This window comes from Eleginops maclovinus, chromosome 4 (assembly GCF_036324505.1).
Source record: "Eleginops maclovinus isolate JMC-PN-2008 ecotype Puerto Natales chromosome 4, JC_Emac_rtc_rv5, whole genome shotgun sequence".
NCBI lineage: Eukaryota > Metazoa > Chordata > Actinopteri > Perciformes > Eleginopidae > Eleginops > Eleginops maclovinus.
Genome location: NC_086352.1, coordinates 2,235,857 through 2,259,459, shown reverse-complemented (window position 1 = coordinate 2,259,459; position 23,603 = coordinate 2,235,857). Strand labels below are relative to the sequence as shown.

At 42.9% G+C, this 23,603-nt stretch overlaps 1 protein-coding gene across 1 annotated transcript in view; it reads left to right on the top strand.

Annotated features, from left to right (window-relative positions):
- The window catches only part of LOC134862768 (voltage-dependent calcium channel gamma-2 subunit-like), a 52,935-nt gene that overhangs the window by 19,119 nt on the left and 10,213 nt on the right, over window positions 1-23,603 (top strand). Inside the window, exon 2 of the mRNA XM_063880848.1 lies at window positions 17,866-17,949. Coding sequence (XP_063736918.1) covers window positions 17,866-17,949 — 84 coding nt within the window. The remainder of the gene's footprint in view (window positions 1-17,865; window positions 17,950-23,603) is intronic.

Genomic DNA, 23,603 nt, shown 5'->3' with positions numbered 1-23,603 from the left:
GGATCTAATGAAGAGGAGAAGGTGTGAGGTAAGGATAGACGGGTAGACATGTGCCAAACAACATCTGCGAAGGAGGGAGGAAGAGGAGAGGAAGCTTTCCAAACAGCATCTGTAATGAGAGGAGGGGAGAGAGGAGAGTCTGTAGCTGTATTTCGATGCATATACCTCCCGTTAGTACACGGTGTGCAGGTTAGCTGTTCCAAATCATTACAGGCTGCTTAATTAACCCACACTATACTGTTTGAACAGCAGCAATGATCCTGCTGCGTCAGTAAGATAGAGAAGAAGAACAACATGTCCGTTCACCGGAGCAAACTGCAATCACGACCAGCCGCGCAACTTCTGCTAGCGAAGATGGCGGTCGTTGAGTGGGAGAAGTGTGCAGCGTTACCTCGATGCATTGGGAGGAACTCATGCACTCCAAACAGAACAGGCAAAAACAGAAGTAGGTGAATTGAGACACAGCAGGAAGTGGAAAAACCCAAGTTGATCCCAGTGATCATAAAAAGGAAGTAGTGACCACGAAGCATCGGCTAAAAGTCACCGACACTTTTATTGATTTGGGAAAAACCTGAGCTGTCCACAACTGTTGGATCAATCTGTGGAAGGAAGAGTCCAGCTTTAGGATCCTGAACGTCACCCAGCTCTCCGGTCCCAGCTGTGTGCGTCTCTCTTTAGTGTCCCCTGGTCTCCAGCTGTGTGCGTCTCTCTTTAGTGTCCCCTGGTCTCCAGCTGTGTGCGTCTCTCTTTAGTGTCCCCTGGTCTCCAGCTGTGTGCGTCTCTCTTTAGTGTCCCCTGGTCTCCAGCTGTGTGCGTCTCTCTTTAGTGTCCCCTGGTCTCCAGCTGTGTGCGTCTCTCTTTAGTGTCCCCTGGTCTCCAGCTGTGTGCGTCTCTCTTTAGTGTCCCCTGGTCTCCAGCTGTGTGCGTCTCTCTTTAGTGTCCCCTGGTCCCCAGCTGTGTGCGTCTCTCTTTAGTGTCCCCTGGTCTCCAGCTGTGTGCGTCTCTCTTTAGTGTCCCCTGGTCTCCAGCTGTGTGCGTCTCTCTTTAGTGTCCCCTGGTCTCCAGCTGTGTGCGTCTCTCTTAGTGTCCCCTGGTCTCCAGCTGTGTGCGTCTCTCTTTAGTGTCCCCTGGTCTCCAGCTGTGTGCGTCTCTCTTTAGTGTCCCCTGGTCTCCAGCTGTGTGCGTCTCTCTTTAGTGTCCCCTGGTCTCCAGCTGTGTGCGTCTCTCTTTAGTGTCCCCTGGTCTCCAGCTGTGTGCGTCTCTCTTTAGTGTCCCCTGGTCCCCAGCTGTGTGCGTCTCTCTTTAGTGTCCCCTGGTCTCCAGCTGTGTGCGTCTCTCTTTAGTGTCTCCTGGTCTCCAGCTGTGTGCGTCTCTCTTTAGTGTCCCCTGGTCTCCAGCTGTGTGCGTCTCTCTTTAGTGTCCCCTGGTCTCCAGCTGTGTGCGTCTCTCTTTAGTGTCCCCTGGTCTCCAGCTGTGTGTGTCTCTCTTTAGTGTCCCCTGGTCTCCAGCTGTGTGCGTCTCTCTTTAGTGTCCCCTGATCTCCAGCTGTGTGCGTCTGTCTTTAGTGTCCCCTGGTCTCCAGCTGTGTGCGTCACTCTTTAGTGTCCCCTGGTCTCCAGCTGTGTGCGTCTGTCTTTAGTGTCCCCTGGTCTCCGTTGTGTTGGAGCTTCTTGCAGCGTTGGTTTCTGCAGCTTTTAGTAAACTGCTCATGTTTCCTCCGTTGAATGTTCTCTAGATGCTGCATGAGTTGAAGAGCTGCTGCAGATGTTTCTGCAGGAGTTTTGGAACATTTGTGTTTCTATCTGTGCATCGTTTCTGAAGCTGCAGCGCAGAAATGTTTGTTGAGCACATGTCTGTTTCCCTGTATGCGTATTTGAGGTGTATACGTTTAGAATGAGTGCTTCTATGGGACCACACTTTGATTATTGTGGGGTTGGATGTGTGGAGCAGGGTTTGAAATGCGTTCTACAGCTTATGCTGATTAAAACTGCAATATTTGTGCAGGAAACTGTACTTTAGTAAAGTGTGTTTGAAGTTTTCTGTGCACACGGATTGATGATTCCTATGACCTGTTAACGGGATGTTTATAGGCCGACACCATCGGCACTGTTGCTATGGACCTATATGAGCTTTGCACAGCCGTTGCTATGCAGAGAGAGAGAGAGAGAGACATGCAGTGGATGAGTCATTGCACACACTCACACACACACACACACACACACACACACACACACACACACACACACACACACACACACACACACACACACACACACACACACACACGCACACCTGTTAACATGCGTCCCTGTGGATAACAGCTAATCGCCCATAATGACATGTAGTTGTATTACTCTACCACTTATAATGCGATCCTATAAATACACATACATGTAAACGAATAACAAAAAGGCATTCAATTAAAATGATTGAAATAAGCCAAATATTTCTAAGTAAACATACAGAGGTGACAAGCATCTGTTTGTTGTTGTTTGCAAATGGCTGAGATGCAGGAAAAACACATGTATTGGAGATTCAATCCGCAGAAACACAACATTTTAGATGCCTGTAATCAGTAATGCCCCCCGCACCCCTCAGCATGATGCGGGGGATTTGTAGGTGTGTCAAAGAGTCGTTTACATACCTGTTTTCGTTTCAAACAATCACTTCTAAATGTTGAAAACAACGGTGCACGCAAACCAAACTAATCAGAGGGAAAGTGATCGATAACAGATCAGAAACCAAACATACTAAGATGAAATGAGGCTTAATGTGACACACGTTCATCGACAAATCCAGAAGTTTATCATAAAAACTCATTTTATGGTTTTAACATCGCCGGAAAGATAAGAGTTTGGATCCAGATGTGGAGAAAAAGTTCCTGGGAGAGATTTAGGCAAAGAAAGGGGGATGTTCAGGTGTATATCAGTATGTAGCGTCTCTACTTTAAAGAGTCCTCTCCTGCTGATGTTCAGGTGTATATCAGTATGTAGTGTCTCTACTTTAAAGAGTCCTCTCCTGCTGATGTTCAGGTGTATATCAGTATGTAGTGTCTCTACTTTAAAGAGTCCTCTCCTGCTGATGTTCAGGTGTATATCAGTATGTAGAGTCTCTACTTTAAAGAGTCATCTCCTGCTGATGTTCAGGTGTATATCAGTATGTAGAGTCTCTACTTTAAAGAGTCCTCTCCTGCTGATGTTCAGGTGTATATCAGTATGTAGTGTCTCTACTTTAAAGAGTCCTCTCCTGCTGATGTTCAGGTGTATATCAGTATGTAGAGTCTCTACTTTAAAGAGTCCTCTCCTGCTGATGTTCAGGTGTATATCAGTATGTAGAGTCTCTACTTTAAAGAGTCCTCTCCTGCTGATGTTCAGGTGTATATCAGTATGTAGAGTCTCTACTTTAAAGAGTCCTCTCCTGCTGATGTTCAGGTGTATATCAGTATGTAGTGTCTCTACTTTAAAGAGTCCTCTCCTGCTGATGTTCAGGTGTATATCAGTATGTAGAGTCTCTACTTTAAAGAGTCCTCTCCTGCTGATGTTCAGGTGTATATCAGTATGTAGTGTCTCTACTTTAAAGAGTCCTCTCCTGCTGATGTTCAGGTGTATATCAGTATGTAGTGTCTCTACTTTAAAGAGTCCTCTCCTGCTGATGTTCAGGTGTATATCAGTATGTAGTGTCTCTACTTTAAAGAGTCCTCTCCTGCTGATGTTCAGGTGTATATCAGTATGTAGTGTCTCTACTTTAAAGAGTCCTCTCCTGCTGATGTTCAGGTGTATATCAGTATGTAGAGTCTCTACTTTAAAGAGTCCTCTCCTGCTGATGTTCAGGTGTATATCAGTATGTAGAGTCTCTACTTTAAAGAGTCCTCTCCTGCTGATGTTCAGGTGTATATCAGTATGTAGTGTCTCTACTTTAAAGAGTCCTCTCCTGCTGATGTTCAGGTGTATATCAGTATGTACAGTCTCTACTTTAAAGAGTCCTCTCCTGCTGATGTTCAGGTGTATATCAGTATGTAGAGTCTCTACTTTAAAGAGTCCTCTCCTGCTGATGTTCAGGTGTAGATCACACGACAGGAGAGGGAACATTTGCTTTACTTTGATTGGTTGCTCTGGGAGGAAACATCTGCCAATGAATGTTTGATATTTGAAAAGGGAAAACAGGGAGGGATATTTGGGGGAGGACAGGGGGAGGGAGAGGAGACCAGTGCTGCTGCTAGTATCTCAGTTATTTATAGATGAAATGTCCCGCTGCTTTTTGCCCGAATTCATTGTCTGTCTCCCCTCTCTCCCTCTTTCCCCCTCCATCTCCATCTCCATCTCCATCCTTCCTCCCCTCCTCTTCCTCCCCCCTCTCTTCCATTAGATACTGGGTCAGTGCTCGCTGGTTGTGGTCTTTCTTTACTAATGTTACGTAATGGCCATCACAGACACACTGTGGGGCATGCGGGGGGGGGGGGGGGGGGAGGAGGAGGGAGAGCTGGATGGGGGAGAAAGGATGATGCTCATTGACCCACTGATCGTTCTGACCCAGTTACCCTCCGATCCTGCCTTTGAACCAGAGATCAGGAGCCCCTTTTTAGTTGTTCCACAGCTGCAGATAAAAAGTGCTGAGTAAAATAAGCAGTCTGCATATTAAAGGAAGAGGGCGTCACCATCCAGAGAAATAAGTTCCAGCATTTCAAAAAACAATGGATATATGAAAGGAGTTCAAAAGCAGTCGTTCATAAGATAATTAAAATAAATATAATGTGTATTAAGCAGATATAAATGTTGTTATATTATATCTTTTAAATAACATTTATTTATTTAATGAATTAATTTATTTAATGATAAAATATATCTGGATTTATTTTAGTTTTATTATAAAATACATTTTTTATTTTAGTATATATATTTTTGACTTATTAGATATGGTTATTTAATTTATTATATTATGTATTTTACATTTTATTCTACATTTTATAAAAGTATGGGATTGGTATATTATTTAATATTTGTATTTATTTTTACTACAATTCAGATGTGTCTGTACTTACTCACAGAACTAGAATGTGAGTCAATCTGAATAAGGTTCCCCAGAAACACTATGCCCAACTATTCTGTCATTTCTGATAAGCAGCCATTATAATGAACATGAACCTTGCGCTGTGAGATCCGGGCTGCTGGCTCTCTGATGTTGGGATGAAGTGAAGTGGAGCTGCAGAATGAGGGCAGGTAGCTGCTCCACATACAGCTGTAGTTTACACAGGACTAAACATCTGTTGCCTCGTTCATCCATCACTGAAGCTTCACCAGTCTCTCAGTCCTGTCACCCCCTGCCTCTCAAGCCCCTGCACTCCCTCCCTCTTTTGAGCACCTTCTTTACCTTCTCTTTTCTGTGCAAAAAAAAGAAGGTTTTCCGCGGGGGATGGGGAGGACAACACGGCAGAAAGTTTCAGTCAACAAAAGTAGGATAGATGGCTGAGGGAGCCGAGGGACTTCTGGAAAGCAGGACAGAGTGTGTGTTTGCAGGTGGTTGCTGCTTCACTGAAACTCCTGCTGCCTTCTTCAGCAGTGACCATCTTTCGGTTCCACATCCTGTTCAAATTCGCTCCTTTTAAAATCTCTGATCTGATGAGCGTTTTCACCTAATTTGGATCATCTTTTTGACTCAGCGCACCTTGTTGTTGTTGCTTGTTGTCGCACCGTCCTCTACTCTGAAGTTGTTCGACCCCTTCCTAGTTACAAATGCTGTCTGCAAGTGTACACACTTAGAAGGCACCAGTGTGTGCTCCCGTAATATCATAGGTGTCTGTGTCCGAATGTGGATCCATCAGCATTTGTTCAGTCATCCCAACATCGAGTTTAATATATCTTAAGTTGAGTAAAGTAGAAGTACTCAGGTCTTGTACTTGAGTAAAGTAGAAGTACTCAGATCTTGTACTTGAGTAAAAGTAGAAGTACTCAGGTCTTGTACTTGAGTAAAAGTAGAAGTACTCAGGTCTTGTACTTGAGTAAAGTAGAAGTACTCAGATCTTGTACTTGAGTAAAGTAGAAGTACTCAGGTCTTGTACTTGAGTAAAAGTAGAAGTACTCAGGTCTTGTACTTGAGTAAAGTAGAAGTACTGAGATCTTGTACTTGAGTAAAGTAGAAGTACTCAGATCTTGTACTTGAGTAAAGTAGAAGTACTCAGATCTTGTACTTGAGTAAAGTAGAAGTACTCAGGTCTTGTACTTGAGTAAAGTAGAAGTACTCAGATCTTGTACTTGAGTAAAGTAGAAGTACTCAGATCTTGTACTTGAGTTAAGTAGAAGTACTCAGATATTGTACTTGAGTAAAGTAGAAGTACTCAGATCTTGTACTTGAGTAAAAGTAGAAGTACTCAGATCTTGTACTTGAGTAAAGTAGAAGTACTCAGATCTTGTACTTGAGTAAAGTAGAAGTACTCAGATCTTGTACTTGAGTAAAGTAGAAGTACTCAGATCTTGTACTTGAGTAAAGTAGAAGTACTCAGATCTTGTTCTTGAGTAAAGTAGAAGTACTCAGATCTGGTACTTGAGTAGGATGATAAATGCAGTGGAGTAAAAGTACATATACTTACTTCCCGCCTGGTATTGGGCCATTGTCTTCTTTGGGACTGAGATTAATAGTTAAAGGTTTTGGCTTCATCTATTTAACAGGAACCAGTGAAAGAATCTCTGTGACAGAAGACTGATGCTGTTGTTGTTGTTGTTGTTGTTGTGTTGTTGTTGGTGTTGTTGTTGGTGGTGTTGTTGTTGTTGTTGTTGTTGTTGTTGTTGGTGTTGTTGTTGTAAGTCAGAATGTGTTTTTCCTGTTCCAGTTTCCGGTTTTGGGGAAAGCGAGGTGATCTTCGGAACTGATACGCTGGATGTTCTCCACAAGTTGTAACTCCCTTGTCTCGATTCTTTCCAACCGCTGAACTACTTTAGAGCTCTGTCCTAAAAAAGGCTTGCTGTTCTCCGGCTTCTTCAAGCTGCACAGAGACGTGTGTTGAACGACCTGACTGCGTTTCACTTATTAAAGAGCGCTGTTCTAATGTGGCGGGACAATAAGGCATGCAGAGCCACTGATCTGATGGGTGAACGCATCATGGGTGCATAGCCGCAGTATCTGTAGTGCTTACATGCTTCTACATTATATATGATAGCAGGGTTGATCTGTGCTGCAGTTGGGGGGGGGGGGGCTTCTACCATGTGCATTAGCCTGGATGCAGCAGTTTCCTCTCAGCAGCAGAGGCATCGTGTTGAGGAGCTTCGCTGGTCGTGGACAACTCTCAAATGCATATTTTAGATGTGTATCTTTTCACTTTAATGCATTCAGTAGATCTGTTCTATCACAAGAATCCACACAGTATTTATTTACATGTACCCTAACCCTTACAGACATACCCCCCCCCCCCCCCAGTACACCTTCTGAGGTGGTTTCTCTATCCCCAAGACCCTCTGAAGGCCTGAAAGATGGCGTAACAAAAGCATATCTAGAAGAATTAATAAGAGACACTCCTGCAGCCCAATATTTAGATTTAGTGCCGATGTTTATAGTAGTGTCCTCTTTAAGTAATACAATGAGTAAGAGGTGTAGATGTTCTGGAAATCCTTTATTCTTCTTTCTGTTTCTGTTTCGTCTTACTTTTCCTCTACTTATACTTGAGTGTCTATAACGTGGTTGACATGCTTCAGTATTACATCAATAAATACCTGTTGAATGAAGCTGTTATTGAACATTAGTGTTCTGCAGAGATGTCATGTGGTTCCTGGGGGTTCCTGGTTCACTGCACAGCTCATCCCTGCGATTAAAACGTGATGATGTTTTTACTTGAAACCAAACTGTTCTGCAGGATCAGCTGTTTGGTTAGCATTTCATTAGCTCCTATATAGATCCTCCCTCTGTCCGGATCAGTCACAGTCATCGCTCATTCTCCTTTTAATCGATTCAGTAAAGATGTCATTAACCTCTTTGTTCAAACGCTCCTCTGTGTCTGCGTAGAGCTTCTCTTTGTGAGGCGGTTCATACTTTGTGCTTACTTCATTCATTTCGGATGAAAAACAGCTGACAGATGACCGGGAAATACCGAATAATAATAACACACTTTAAGAACTACTTCACAAAGCTATGAGACTAAATTAAATAAAAAGATATATCTTAGAAAACATGTTTAATAAAATACATTAAAACAAACTAAGGAGCTGAGTTTTAAAAAGAAGAGCATAAAGGGTTCAAATATAAAAGGACAGTCAGTAAAACGTCACCACGGTTCCCGATACAGAAACACTGGTCTTGGGTCTGTAATATATCCGGTGTCTTTAAGGAGTACTGCTCTTCCTGCAATCTGAATATCGCACTAACTGTCAATAAAACAACAATACCTTTTGCAACCCTGAGCCTGGCAACAGTCTGCTCATATTTTCTGCACGATGTGACTAAAAGGCTGCTTAAATTCCCATCATTATGCACGACCATATCACGTTTGGAAGTCTGTGCATTGGTTTGCTCACTTTAGAGCAGTACCTGTCTCATTCTACCAAAGAGGGACATTATAGCAGCTCGTTAGGATTGAGAGTGTGAACACCTGGTAGCCTCCCACCACCTGTCCTCCACCACAGCGCTCGTGCTCTGCCAAATTATAATTAAGCAGCCATTTGTGCCGCTGTCACATTAGCTGCTCCTTGTTTTGTGCCGCGTGACAACACACTGCTCCACTCCCCCGTCTCACAAGAGTCAAAGTACAAAACCCAGCAGTTTTCTCTCTCCGTCACAACTAAACTTCAAACTAATTTTCCTTCCTGCTGATAGGGAGAGGCGTCTGCTTATTTTAAATTAGTTAGGAAGGTTGAGAATCGAATTCCACATGAATTGCAATTATCTTTAATCGCTCTCCCCGTCGTCGAACGTGTTTCTGAAATTGTGCGGAAATCATTTGGGCTGTCAGGGTTCAAAGATTAAAATGAAATACAGCGAACAATGAAGGGGAGACTTTCTCTAGATTCTCCACATCTTGGACTGGATCGCATCGTGTGTGTCAGAGTTTCCCAAACAGTTTGAAGATTGGGTTTCGGACTGGTATTGATTGGATGTATTGTCCTTTGTATTCCTACGTGTTTAAACCAATACAAATATCATTCTTGAATCAGTCAGTAAGTGTAACGTCTCTCCCCATTTTGGTCTTGTGAATTACAAGAATTGATATGGACGAGACTTGGGATAGCTGGTTCACTGAATACACCAAGCATTGGACTCTTATAACTTCTCTCTGGCTCGTCCAAAGTAGGTCGAAATCTCAAGATACTAAGTCTTGGTTAACTTTTACTGTCACATGTCTTGCTTGCTAGCGGTGTGCAGAAATCTTGACATTCATAAATCTCTTTTACTATAAAAAGTGATGTAAACAGTATGATGTATTATACTTCAACTCGATCCCATCCGTACCGTAGGAGGTTAATGTTCCTCAGCAGTCACGTGGTTAACGATGTGAAAAGAGCACAGGTTCGAAACCACTATCAGTCTAATGATGATTGGGATGGGTTGGAGGCAAGACACCGTCCACCACCGCCCGATCTTGATCTTCAATCTTAATTCACGGCCTTAAATGAATTCTGGTTTCAGGCGTTGAGGGCAAACTAAACAACCCTGTAAAACTCATCAAGGTACAATGCCTTCCATCTCTTAAAATGGATTAACAAACTGTCCACATCTTCCTAACATCTGCCTTCATGTTGCCTCTTTTTTATCTAAAAGAAAAGAAGGCACACAGGACATGATGGTGGTTAGGGTTATTGTGAACCGAACTGATGTAATATTACACACCTCTGCAAGTAGACACATTTCTACCTGTCTGGGAGCTTTCAAACCAATCTTTATTGACACTTGTCATGAACCGCAGGAGTACACAGGAGCCGGACGGGCCATTTCATTTTCTATTGGACACGCAAAGTGTGACAACTCCCATTTTGACATGACGATTGAACAGCAAGAGCTGGAATAAACTTCTGTAAGGATGCTTTATTCGTCTGTTCCTAGAGTCCACAGGTGGAGTAGGTTGCTTTCCAGGTTGTGTTTTTTTGGCATAAATAATGATGCTCTGGATGTCTGAACAGATGAGAGACCAAGTCAGTATTTGCAAATGCATGAAAGGAGGGAGAATAACAAAGTGCCGACTCGTAACCAAAGCCTCTCCTGGATGAACTCACCTTAATGATATTGAGAAACAAAAGACAGGACCTCATTTTGTGAGCGTCACATTTACAATCAGCTGATCGGAGCGCAGAGCGGCACGTCTGCTCTGAGGTCTCTGATGTTTATCCACCTCTACAGCTGAGGGATTACTTTAACTGCATTTTAGCATACAGATAGATTGAGCCACAATTAGCATAAAGAATAAAGACGCTGCCGAGTATTTGAATCACACACACACACACACACACACACACACACACACACACACACACACACACACACACACACACACACACACACACACTTCATAAAAGGACGCTAGTGTTTCATCACACTGCTGTGCTTAACGGGCACGAGTCGACACGCAGGTCTATGATTGGCTCATGACAGCAGGGGGGTAGGGGGGGCTTCACGCTGTGAGGATAAGTGGGTGACAGATCCCTGCTGACCCCTGAGGTGCATGTTGGTCACAGAATAACAGTATCCGCTTCATGCTTAAGCTGGATATGTGGTTTAAGAGCGGCACCTCCTTATGAGGACTGGGGGGAGGGAGGTTTCTGATGGGGGGTTCATACAGTAAAGCCATTTTCCCATTGACTGAGTTTACGATCGTCATTAATGCTGCTTTCCATTTCCAATGGAGGTCTGAACTGGAAGTGTTCCAGTAGCACAAGTGGGAAAAAGATGGTCACTTGCAGTAAAGTTGTAGTTTACAGCGTTAGCATCACCTCGGGTTAGCGAGTGTTAGCAGCACGGGTTGATGATCAAAGGGTTCTCTCAATGTTCATATGCACGGACTCCACTTTGAAATCCGATCTCGGGTATGGAGAGGTATCTCAGAGTTTCCAAGAAGGAAGTCCGACCTCAGGGTTTCCAGTTGAAATTTGACTGGGAACGCTGACGTTACTACTTACCATTTATTTTTAGGAAAAGATCATTTCAGGAAATAACCGGAAATTCAAAAAATTTGAAATTTGGAAAAGAAATCTGAAGTTTGAAAATAAAATAAAAAGAGTGAATTTAGAAAAGAAGATGATGAGGACCACATGCAGAAGGAGTTGAAGTTGAAATTTAGAAAAGAAGGCAGATTTTAAAGAAAAGTTTAGAAATTTTAGGAGAAATTTATCAATTAGAAAAAAGTATCGCACATTTTTAAAAGTCGACTTTTAGAAAACATTTCAGAAAAGAAAAACAGATCTCAATAAAAAATGAATAACTTGGAGAAACACTAGGAAATTCCAAAAAGTCGAAATGACGAGAAAAACATCTGAAGTTTGAAGAGAAAAACAAAAGGACAGACATTGGGAGACAAAAAGAGTGAATTTGTAGAAGTAGAGGATTTGGGCCACATGAAGAAGGAGTTAGAATAATGACAAGTAGTTGGACATCTTTAGGAAAAAGGGATAAGTTTAAAAGAAATATTGGAAATGTTTAAAAGTCGACATTTGGAAAAAAATCCAGAAATTTCAGAAATTTGAAGAAAGTCCGATGTTTGTTAGTGTTGGAATCATGACGCCCGGGTTGCAGTTACTGTAAGGTCGCCCTTCACTTTAGTAGTTCACCTGCAGTTTATTTACTATTATATTTTCTTTCTTGCGTCACAAAACGTTCCCAGTTCCAGGGCGGAGAAATGAGAGGTAACATCAAGGTGCTACGACTCAAAGACAATCCGAAACTGTGAAATATAAAGTAAATGTTACGCACAGACGGAGCAGAAGAGCCGTAATGAAGGACAAACACTGAAGCTTTATTATACATCTCTTAACACGGCATAGCATAACTTAAATCATGCTACAAGTTAGACATCACGTCACACCAACACCAATGAGGAAAGGGACACACCAGCAAAACCCAGAAAGGAATACTTGCTGAATGACAATGAGAAATCTGCTGTTTGGAGTCGACTTTCTCTGCAAATCTGCTCTTAATTTGGTGTTAAAATGGTATTACAGACAGAAAGGTGTGTTCCTGTGTGATCTTAAGATTGGTTGATGTCGCTGAAGATTAAAAAGCTTCCAATTGTTTATTGTTGGAGTAGAGAAAGCCCAAAGGCATGACTTTTATCAAGAAAAACACAAGGTTGTTGAGCCCAGATGTTTATAAAAGGAAGGCTTGTCTTGTCCTGTCTTGAGTTCTCAAATCAAGAGGAGGTTTTAGTTTTCTCTGAGGGGGAAAGTATACACAAGGAGATCTTTAGTTAGGGGAAGAAGTTCCTCGTTCCTCTAAAAGGTGTTTCTGTTTTTACTCCAAGATGATTATTCCATCTTTTTCAAAAGCAACAACATCCCTACGAAGATCTGTATTTAATTTGTGCGTATCAGTGAGTTCACATGAAGCTCTTACCCACTCAGGTGTTTCCACTGCCTCCTGATTAGTCCTCGTCCAGGTGTCGGCGTAACAGATGGTGCTAAACGGACATGTCCTTCCCCTCGGTCCGTGTTACTGCACCTGTTAGGTCGGATAACTTCTCCCTTTATGATTCCCATAAAGTTTATTGACTGTGTGTAATCCCCTCCTGACACCCGACAACACCTGTGTGTGTGTTGGCGTGTTAAAGCTGCGATACAAAGACCTTTTCACTGCGGTCGTTTGGACTTGCCACAGCACAGGTGTTGCTAATTACATTAATGATGTTGCATTCAAGTGTCTCAATTACAGTGAGACAATGCACCTCCGGAAACAAAACCAGGACCCTGAACTAAAGAGGATGAATGGAAATCACATAGAAAGAAAACTTAGATCACCTGTTTTTGTAATGGTGTGTTTAATGAACATCAGCAGGAGAGGACTCTTTAAAGTAGAGACTCTACATACTGATATACACCTGAACATCAGCAGGAGAGGACTCTTTAAAGTAGAGACTCTACATACTGATATACACCTGAACATCAGCAGGAGAGGACTCTTTAAAGTAGAGACTCTACATACTGATATACACCTGAACATCATCAGGAGAGGACTCTTTAAAGTAGAGACACTACATACTGATATACACCTGAACATCAGCAGGAGAGGACTCTTTAAAGTAGAGACACTACATACTGATATACACCTGAACATCAGCAGGAGAGGACTCTTTAAAGTAGAGACACTACATACTGATATACACCTGAACATCAGCAGGAGAGGACTCTTTAAAGTAGAGACTCTACATACTGATATACACCTGAACATCAGCAGGAGAGGACTCTTTAAAGTAGAGACACTACATACTGATATACACCTGAACATCAGCAGGAGAGGACTCTTTAAAGTAGAGACACTACATACTGATATACACCTGAACATCAGCAGGAGAGGACTCTTTAAAGTAGAGACGCTACATACTGATATACACCTGAACATCAGCAGGAGAGGACTCTTTAAAGTAGAGACTCTACATACTGATATACACCTGAACATCAGCAGGAGAGGACTCTTTAAAGTAGAGACTCTACATACTGATATACACCTGAACATCAGCAGGAGAGGACTCTTTAAAGTAGAGACTCTACATACTGATATACACCTGAACATCAGCAGGAGAGGACTCTTTAAAGTAGAGACACTACATACTGATATACACCTGATCATCAGCAGGAGAGGACTCTTTAAAGTAGAGACTCTACATACTGATATACACCTGAACATCAGCAGGAGAGGACTCTTTAAAGTAGAGACTCTACATACTGATATACACCTGAACATCAGCAGGAGAGGACTCTTTAAAGTAGAGACACTACATACTGATATACACCTGAACATCAGCAGGAGAGGACTCTTTAAAGTAGAGACACTACATACTGATATACACCTGAACATCAGCAGGAGAGGACTCTTTAAAGTAGAGACGCTACATACTGATATACACCTGAACATCAGCAGGAGAGGACTCTTTAAAGTAGAGAAGCTACATACTGATATACACCTGAACATCAGCAGGAGAGGACTCTTTAAAGTAGAGACTCTACATACTGATATACACCTGAACATCAGCAGGAGAGGACTCTTTAAAGTAGAGACTCTACATACTGATATACACCTGAACATCAGCAGGAGAGGACTCTTTAAAGTAGAGACTCTACATACTGATATACACCTGAACATCAGCAGGAGAGGACTCTTTAAAGTAGAGACTCTACATACTGATATACACCTGAACATCAGCAGGAGAGGACTCTTTAAAGTAGAGACACTACATACTGATATACACCTGAACATCAGCAGGAGAGGACTCTTTAAAGTAGAGACTCTACATACTGATATACACCTGAACATCAGCAGGAGAGGACTCTTTAAAGTAGAGACTCTACATACTGATATACACCTGAACATCAGCAGGAGAGGACTCTTTAAAGTAGAGACTCTACATACTGATATACACCTGAACATCAGCAGGAGAGGACTCTTTAAAGTAGAGACTCTACATACTGATATACACCTGAACATCAGCAGGAGAGGACTCTTTAAAGTAGAGATGCTACATACTGATATACACCTGAACATCAGCAGGAGAGGACTCTTTAAAGTAGAGACTCTACATACTGATATACACCTGAACATCAGCAGGAGAGGACTCTTTAAAGTAGAGACACTACATACTGATATACACCTGAACATCAGCAGGAGAGGACTCTTTAAAGTAGAGACGCTACATACTGATATACACCTGAACATCAGCAGGAGAGGACTCTTTAAAGTAGAGACGCAGAATAGGGCTTGGATCCATTAACGTCTTGTTTCCAGTAATCTTTTGATACCAGTGCATCTCAGATAATGACGTAATGGTCGATGTTTCATTTCTGTCAAGACAATAAAGCGTCCTCTTCATTTGAATCGTGGAAAAAATAAAGAGGGAGAGGAGGAGGAGGAGGAGGAGGAGGAGGAGGAGGAGGAGGAGGAGGAGGAGCTGAGCTCAGCTCAAATGGGAATCATGTCCTCGGGGTGCATGCACATGTATGCATGTGAGGGAGCGATAGAAGAGAGCAGGAAAGGAAAAGGCAATTCCAGAGTACATGTGCTGCTTGTGCTGCAGCGTGGGTGGGCATGTGTTGCAGGGGTGGGGGGGGGGGTGACTACAGGGCATTGAATGCAAATTGACTTGGTTGACATACAGTAATGTTGGATGTTCATTTGGAGGAGTCACTTAATCACAACTGAGGATGTACAGAGTCTTCTCCGTTGCACATCTCCTAGCAACCACTTCGGACACCATTTTGAATATTTCGTAACACCAAAGCCGTAGGTTGAGATGAAACCAGCAGTCATTTACGAAGATTCAGACAGGAGAGATCTCAAAAATGTCTTTATTTTGCGTCTCATTTAGACACTCGATTCCACACTTCTCACCTTCTGGTTAGAAAGGAACACATCTACAAACAAGCTTCAAACCAAAGTTGTGTTATTTAATAAAGAGTGTAAAGCATTCAACAGAATCAATCTTATTGCCAGCTGAAGGCGCAGATGTTTGCAGCAGCTTTTTGCTACAAGATCTGACCCCGTCGTTTATACAGAGGAGCAGGAAACCAAGGGACATAAGACATGCTAATTACAACAGGTCACATCCGTGTGATAATGTGCCTGACGGTGGTCCAGTGGCATCCACCTGTCTGACGAATGCTAGAGAAGATTGGGGGTATTTTGTGACGTAGAACCAAACTTTAACATCTCTTCAGCTGGCGTTAACCACAGAGCTTATTTTCATCCATTCAGAAGACCATTGACCTCCACACAAGAAGACAGGAAGTGCTAAAAAAGCTGAGTCATTTCCAGGTCTCCGGACTGATTCCTGCACTGATTTGCACAACAAATGGCACCAAACCGAAGAGTCCGTGGTAATGTGAGGCGCTGTTGATCCTCACAGTCCTCTCAGGGAGCAGCATAACTTGGACACACAGCTCAGACAGAACATGATGAAAGAGTTTCTGCACAACGCTGAGAGGTTTCCGAGCCGCTTCCTGGTGAAATATCTTTTAATGTCTGTTATCAAAGGTCTACCTGAGGAGACACACGTTGTTCGTCTGAGTGTTTGCTGCAGTGGATTAAAGATATGTAAATATGACACAGGATTCTTCTCCAGTCCTGTCATCAGTCCTGTCCTGTGTGTTGAGCTTTGGGAAGAAAATCTGTGGTCATGATAAAGAAACGCAAAAATATCTCACTGTGTGTGTGTGTGTGTGTGTGTGTGTGTGTGTGTGTGTGTGTGTGTGCTTGCGTGTGTGTGTGTGTGTGTGTGTGTAACCGGTGCCCATTTGAAAGCCGACACTAGCCTTTCGTCCTCCAATAGCCAATTAACAAGGGCCCATTTAATTGCAGTGGTTTGGGAGGGCATACAATTACCACTGGAGTTGAACCAAGCTAAACACACACACACACACACACACACACACACACACACACACACACACACACACACACACACACACACACACACACACAGGCAATTCTTCTTAATGAGCGGGACTATCAGCCGTCCTTTCTTCCTCTCTTTCATTTGCATTTTGCTCCCTCTCTCCTCCGCTCACTCCCACCTGCTCTGTCGAGGCGTTTAGATTAAGCTCCTCCCGTCCTCTTCCTCCTCTCCTGTGATGTGTTTCCTCCAAAGCTCATGACAAATCTCTCTTCCTCTTTTCTTTGTCTTGAATGCTGCAGCTAACCTTCTCCTTTTTGCTTATCGTCATCCATTTGTCACCAGTCTTTGTGTAGATCCACGCCACCTTTACAATCCTCCTGCCCAGCTTCACCTTTTTATTCTTTCATGTATCTGTCATAGAGTGCGGCAGGTATGACACATCTGTAAAGGTTAATCCAGACGTCGAACAACACCAGTTCCTCGACAACAAGTGAATTCTTGGACTTGGAATTGGATTAAAGCAGAAGGAAAGGGCTGTGTCAAATAAATGATAGTAAACTTACACAATAATCATCACATATAAGGACGGGATTTCGTTAGGCTTAAAGGAACTACAGCACGGTCACATGACTTCATATCACCACTGCTAAGCTAAAGGAGGCTAATGTTGGGCTATAAAGGAACTACAGCACGGTCACATGACTTCACGTCACGACCGCTAAGCTAAAGGCGGCTAATGTTGGGCTATAAAGGAACTACAGCACGGTCACATGACTTCACGTCATGACCGCTAAGCTAAAGGAGGCTAATGTTGGGCTATAAAGGAACTACAGCACGGTCACATGACTTCACGTCACGACCGCTAAGCTAAAGGAGGCTAATGTTGGGCTATAAAGGAACTACAGCACGGTCACATGACTTCACGTCACGACCGCTAAGCTAAAGGCGGCTAATGTTGGGCTATAAAGGAACTACAGCACGGTCACATGACTTCACGTCATGACCGCTAAGCTAAAGGAGGCTAATGTTGGGCTATAAAGGAACTACAGCACGGTCACATGACTTCACGTCACGACCGCTAAACTAAAGGAGGCTAATGTTGGGCTATAAAGGAACTACAGCACGGTCACATGACTTCACGTCACGACCGCTAAGCTAAAGGAGGCTAATGTTGGGCTATAAAGGAACTACAGCACGGTCACATGACTTCACGTCACGACCGCTAAGCTAAAGAAGGCTAATGTTGGACTATAAAGGAACTACAGCACACTTTTTCTCGTGTCAAATCAATAATTAAAGGGCTCTGACTTCTGACGATATTAATAACTCTGTATATTCATGTGTTTTTTCTCTCACAGGTTCTTTTAAAGGCATGTGTAAGCAGATAGATCACTTCCCGGAGGATGCTGACTATGAGGCAGATGCTTCCGAGTACTTCCTACGTAAGTCCTTGCTCCCATCCATCCACACTTCCATACTCCCAGAGTTACAGTCCTGCTGCAGTCCCAGTTTAGACGGGATGATTCCTTTGCCTCTGGTTTTTCCTGCTTGAACAGTTGTTGCGGAGCAGGACCATTCAGTGTGCATGGACGTTTTGAAAGACTGTATGACTGGAATTGATTCAACCTCAGAAGTGCTGCTTGCAGTTTTGTTAAGCACTGTGGTATGGCTGATTGTCAAGTCAAGTGTGAAGTAGATTTGATTTGTGAATAAAACAGTTCTCAAGAGATGTGAGGGGACAGTCGCACAAACAAGCAAAGACGGGTCCTGCTACAGTGCCACCAATTGACCCGTTAGCTTCAACATTGTATATCTATCAAATGTGGTTTTAATAGCATTCAGGAAACAACGAAACATTATATTTGTTTTCCATCTTGGTCAGGAGATGTTCTGCACCTAATTTGGTGACGATTGTTGACGATGTTTTGGAGAAGTCTAAAAAAAAAACGAGCTGGACACAATTCAAAACGGTCGAACCTCTATGGATGCAAAAGCTTTTTTGTTTCCACGACTTGAGATTTAAAAGTTAGTCTCCATTATGTAAAGTGTGTTGTTAGAGCATCACCATCTGGCCAATCCCAATTCAACGCTGCACTCCCACTACCAACTGTACTAGTTCTTGAGATATATAAAGGACATACCCAGAAAAAAACTGCTTTAATAGTTGAATGTTTTCTCCAAATATGTGTGTATGATTGGGTTGGGGCGTGATCCTAATGCTCATTCCTTTCTGGTTTGTTTTACTTCATTACTTGTTCTTAAAGTTCCCCAATGAAAACCACATTTTTTGCAGTGTTTACTTTTGTACTGAAGTCCAAAGGCGTACCTGAAAAGCATTGCCATATCATCATGGTTGATCTACAAACATCAGACGTAATATAAATGAAAGAACACGTCTGTATCTGCCGTCAGTAAGCAGACTGTTTAGCTTTATGTAAGGAGAACAACCAGGGAAGATGGGTCACCAATGAGGACAGAAGAGAAAGGAGGGCTAGGAGTGGAAGTTAGAGTTGGAAGAAAGATGGCAGAGTAGCTAAAAAGTTGAAGATGAGAAACCTTGAGAGAGCACCAGAGTGGAGAGTCAAAGGTTGAGGCACTGATGTAGAAAAAAGGAGCAGGGAAAGGCAGCAGAAAGAGGGAGGAAGGTCTCAGAAAAGACAGATTCCAGGAGGTGAAAGAGGACCCGAGGAAGTGGCTGCAGGAGAAAACCAAGGAGAAGTGAAGGTTGAGGAGGTGAAGGACAAGGAGTAGGGAACCAGAGCAGTGCTGTTGCTCTCCCAGCGGCTTGCCAATTAGGACACTTTCTTCTAAAAATACTCCCGGCTCCGCTATATGGGTCACACCTCTCTCTCTCTTGCTTCCCTTCCATCCATGCCATACCTCCTCCCTCTTGCTTTCCACCCATCTGTCTGTCCGTCTGACAGCTGGTGGATGGAGGCCGTGGGGTTGAGCGAGGGGATGATGGGGAGCGGGACCGAAAGGGAAGCTGAGTTACGAAAAGTTTTAAAGGTAACGTTTATTGAAATGATCAAAGAAATGACTCGACCATTGCTGTATACTTTGTTGAGTTAGGGTGGCCAGGTGTCCCGTTTTGTGCGTGAATACTCAGCATGTGTTTAAAACTTGAAAGGTCCCGCGTCCTGCAAACTGAGGTGATGCATTTGATTGATAGTAGCCTTTCTTACACTTGCCTTTTAGCCCAATGCTTTGAAGAACGCATTGAGATATTGGCTGTGTGCTATGTCAATAAATCAATACATTTGTGGGCGGGGTCAAGGCCTCGCCGACCTGTCCCCAGCCTTAATTGTGTGTGTTCAGCCGTACTGGCACAAAACAGCACAAGCTACCAAGATGCACTCGTGAAATATGCTGGAAGATATGACAAAGAGTTGCAACTAAAAACAGTCTGGGCAATTATTTACTCGTGTGTGTGAAGCCGGTTAAGAGTCTCCCAATCAACCCAGAGTTTGTTGATCATGGGAGTTGTATACTTCTTCACCATTGACATCATTGGGCTTTATTTATACACTCATGGTTTAAAATGAGATTATTTCTGACATTTTAAGAACCTCTCAGCATCCGTGTTCGACATTATCCCACAAAAGCCGACTCTGTCCCACCTGCGGACGGTCGGTCCCCATAGTCGTATCTCTTTGCATGAATTTCTCTACCATAAGATATCACAGATGGACTTTTTATCAAGTTTGAAGTCACATTTATGCACTGCACTTGTTAGATCCCGGTGCTTTTTACTTGCCTAGATCTTGTGTTATCATAGGAACAAGCAGAGCAAACGTTAGCAGCAACCTAAGAGCAAAGGACACTTCTTCATTCAGCGTTTTAATCTGTGGGTCGGATTGTTTTGGAGAGAAGATCTCTGTGGAGAACTACATTTCAGATGACAATACTGACCAGAAATAGTGCTCTTATTTCACGCTTGTATGAAAGTTCAACCGTATTGGGTTTCAAGGGGAGGTGAAAGGATTCCTGGTGGTCCTGAAGGACTCTTTGAGTGCACAGAACAGTGATTATACCACTTGATGGAAGGAGCTATCTAATGTACCCGTTCAGATAAAAGGGAGGGTACATGGATCAGTCTGTGCTCCGGTATCCTGTACACCACTGAGGTGTTTATTACTTTTGTCCGGCTGAACCACTGATACTGCATTCCTTCTTTTCCCCCCGCTGTGAGTTGTCATGGCAACCTTTTAAAATATATCTATCTGTTCACTTGTAAATGTAGAGCTGTGTGAGGAGAGAGCGGTGTGGCACAAACCAGAAGACTAGCTGTAAAAATCCAAAGGCTGGATAAACCCCGGTTGCGGTCGAATTGTCCTAAAATCAGCTCCCCTCGTCGTGGAAGACTTCCAGAGACTTTGCACCGTGCGCTCTCCTGCTGTTGTTCTATTCTTTATGAACGTGCACAACAGTAAGACATCACGTCATATCCAGAACATGGTTTGGGTCAGAGAGGATGTTGTTGGCTAGCTTGTTATTGACATTCTCACGTACAGCTACTCCTGAAAATGTGGAACTACTCTCTGGCTGTGAAAAGAGCTTTATCTGTTGACAGTTTAGAAACCACAAACCTAACAGAAGTGCAAATATCCTGGCAGCATGTACTTCTTACGCACACTGCAATTAACCAAAAGGCCCAAAATGCAAGAAGGGTTAGGGTCAGACCCTAGATGGCCACGTTCAGCATGCGTTCTGTCCTTTTTCAACATGCTAATTGTACGTGACATTTTCACACTGCTGTAGTTATTATACTGCGGACCTGAAAACGTGCAGGTCTGATTATAGGTTTTTTTAAATCCACTATTCTGCTTGTTTCCTGCACACCGGCTCTATGGGTTGCATGATTACATAACTCACTGTGGATGCATTGACACACTGACTCTTGCACTCGTTGCTTTTAGCTCCCTGCAATCTTCTGTATTCAAAGCTCACTCACTGTAACTCACTCTGAATATGAAAAAGTGTCAGCTAAAGTACTACAATGACACACTCCGACAGATGGAAATGATGCAACATTTGTTTACCAAGGCAGGATTTTCTCTCGCTCATACACAATCCCACTTGGAAGCCTCCCAACACAATTCAAAGTCTATTACAATTGGCCACTGAGAAGCTTTAATAGGCTGGTTCGGTGCCTTGTTGTACAGAAGCTTCGCCACCCCAACTCCCTGCAAGCCTCTAATGTGGAATCATCAACTCCCAGGCTCCTGCTACCTTGAATTTCAATCATATTGTCTTACAGTCTGAAGCATTGGGACAACGATATGAAAGACATTGCCAAGGAAGCTCAGGGAACAGTGGCTCTCACGGTGTGTTGACTGGTGGGCTTCTGATGTCCTCAGTGCGACGACAGGTGTCCTCAAACACAGTTATTACAGGGAGATCCACGGCGAGTCATACAGGACTGAAAGACTGATCAGCAAATCACCAAAACATACACTAGCTTTATGCATGTTGTGTTACTATTTAAAATCTAAAGTCAACTCGTATTTCACAGTTTCAATGCTCCATCATTCGGCTGCAAAGGAAGAAAAATTGGAAGAAATCCGCATTTTTTTGTTTTACTGAAGACAAACTTCCAGTTCTTAATGCTGCAGATGTATAGATCTTGCACTGACATGTACTTACACTTATTTATGGGGTTTGTCAGTGTTTCAATCTGGGCAATATAAGGCAACCCTCCTCTCTCTGGGCGAGATTGTACATGTGGTTATGTGAGGGCGAGCCTTCCTCCTGCAGCAGTACTATCACAGCGAGAAGAAACCGCCACCACCCTAACCCCTCCCTACAGCGCAGTGTGGAGGACGGGGCGTACCGCTCACCATGCTGATGTACCCGACTGAACCAGGGAGCAGGAGCCTCTGAAGTCCAAGTGATTCCTTTAAAAATAATGACTATAACAGAGGTGTCAATATTTCTAATTTCCCAGGGAATCGGGAGTCAGGAAATCATGGTCATTCTTTTTATTGTAAAACGCCTTTTTGGTTTTGAGTCACAGATTGATGATCCAGTATTCATTTCTGTGTATCGCCCAGTGGGCTGCAGTATCTGTTCTTGTGCTTCCTCTCTATTCAACTGATGTTGTGTCAAAGACATTTTGGATTGTGTCTGATGTTCCCCTTTCTTAGAAAGTGTCTGTCTGCCGGTGGGATGTTGTTGATTTGGTTGACTAGTATTCCAGTTTGTCAAAATTAGGGTTAGGGTTAGCCATTCTCAAACTCTCTTCATACCTTGATCTACAAAAAAAGGAATGCACTTTCCAAACTTTACTCCACAGTTATTGAAACTCAAACCCAGTTTTCCCTAATCCTAATCTTAAGTACTTTTGTTGCATATATAAACTATATAGAGCCGGGGTGTCCAAACGTTTTTCACCGAGGGCCACATACAGAAGAATATACAGAGAGCTGGGCCCCTCATAGAGGTGAATATCGTCTCATACGTTCAGTTATAAGTTAGCAAAAGAATTCAGATGTAGGGGAATAATGCACAATACTTGGAAACATGTTCAGAAAAGAACAGCCTACATCCCGTCTGTCTTTAGGGGTTCATTTATTCTGTAGCAGCTCATTCCTTAAAACAGAGCCTCAGATTGCTGAGAATCAGAGGAAACATGAAGGTCACTTTTCAAGCTGGTTATAGAAAAGAGTTCTTGGGGATTTTTATGAACTCAGATTTCTTAGAACATGTTTTAAATTCTAAATGACTGAATGTATTTTAAATTGGGCTCATTAATATATCTGAACATATATATTTGAGAAGTACAAAATAAGACCAGCAGAAGTTTAATTTGTGGGCCGTATTCTATTATAGTTTTAGAATGTGCAGAGGGTCGATTCTAAATGGCCTGCAGGCCGTAGTTTGAACACCCCTGATATAGACAAAAGTATTGGGACACCTACACATTACACCCACAGGAGCTTTCCTGACATGACACACCTGAATTCAAGGATTAGGAGGCCTGTCCCAGTACTGATCTCTTAAGTAGTAGTTATATAACCCAAACCATGTTATTTTGCAGCAGTTTCCCCCGAAGATAACGTTCAGACTGTATGCATATAACATCAGGCTGAAACTT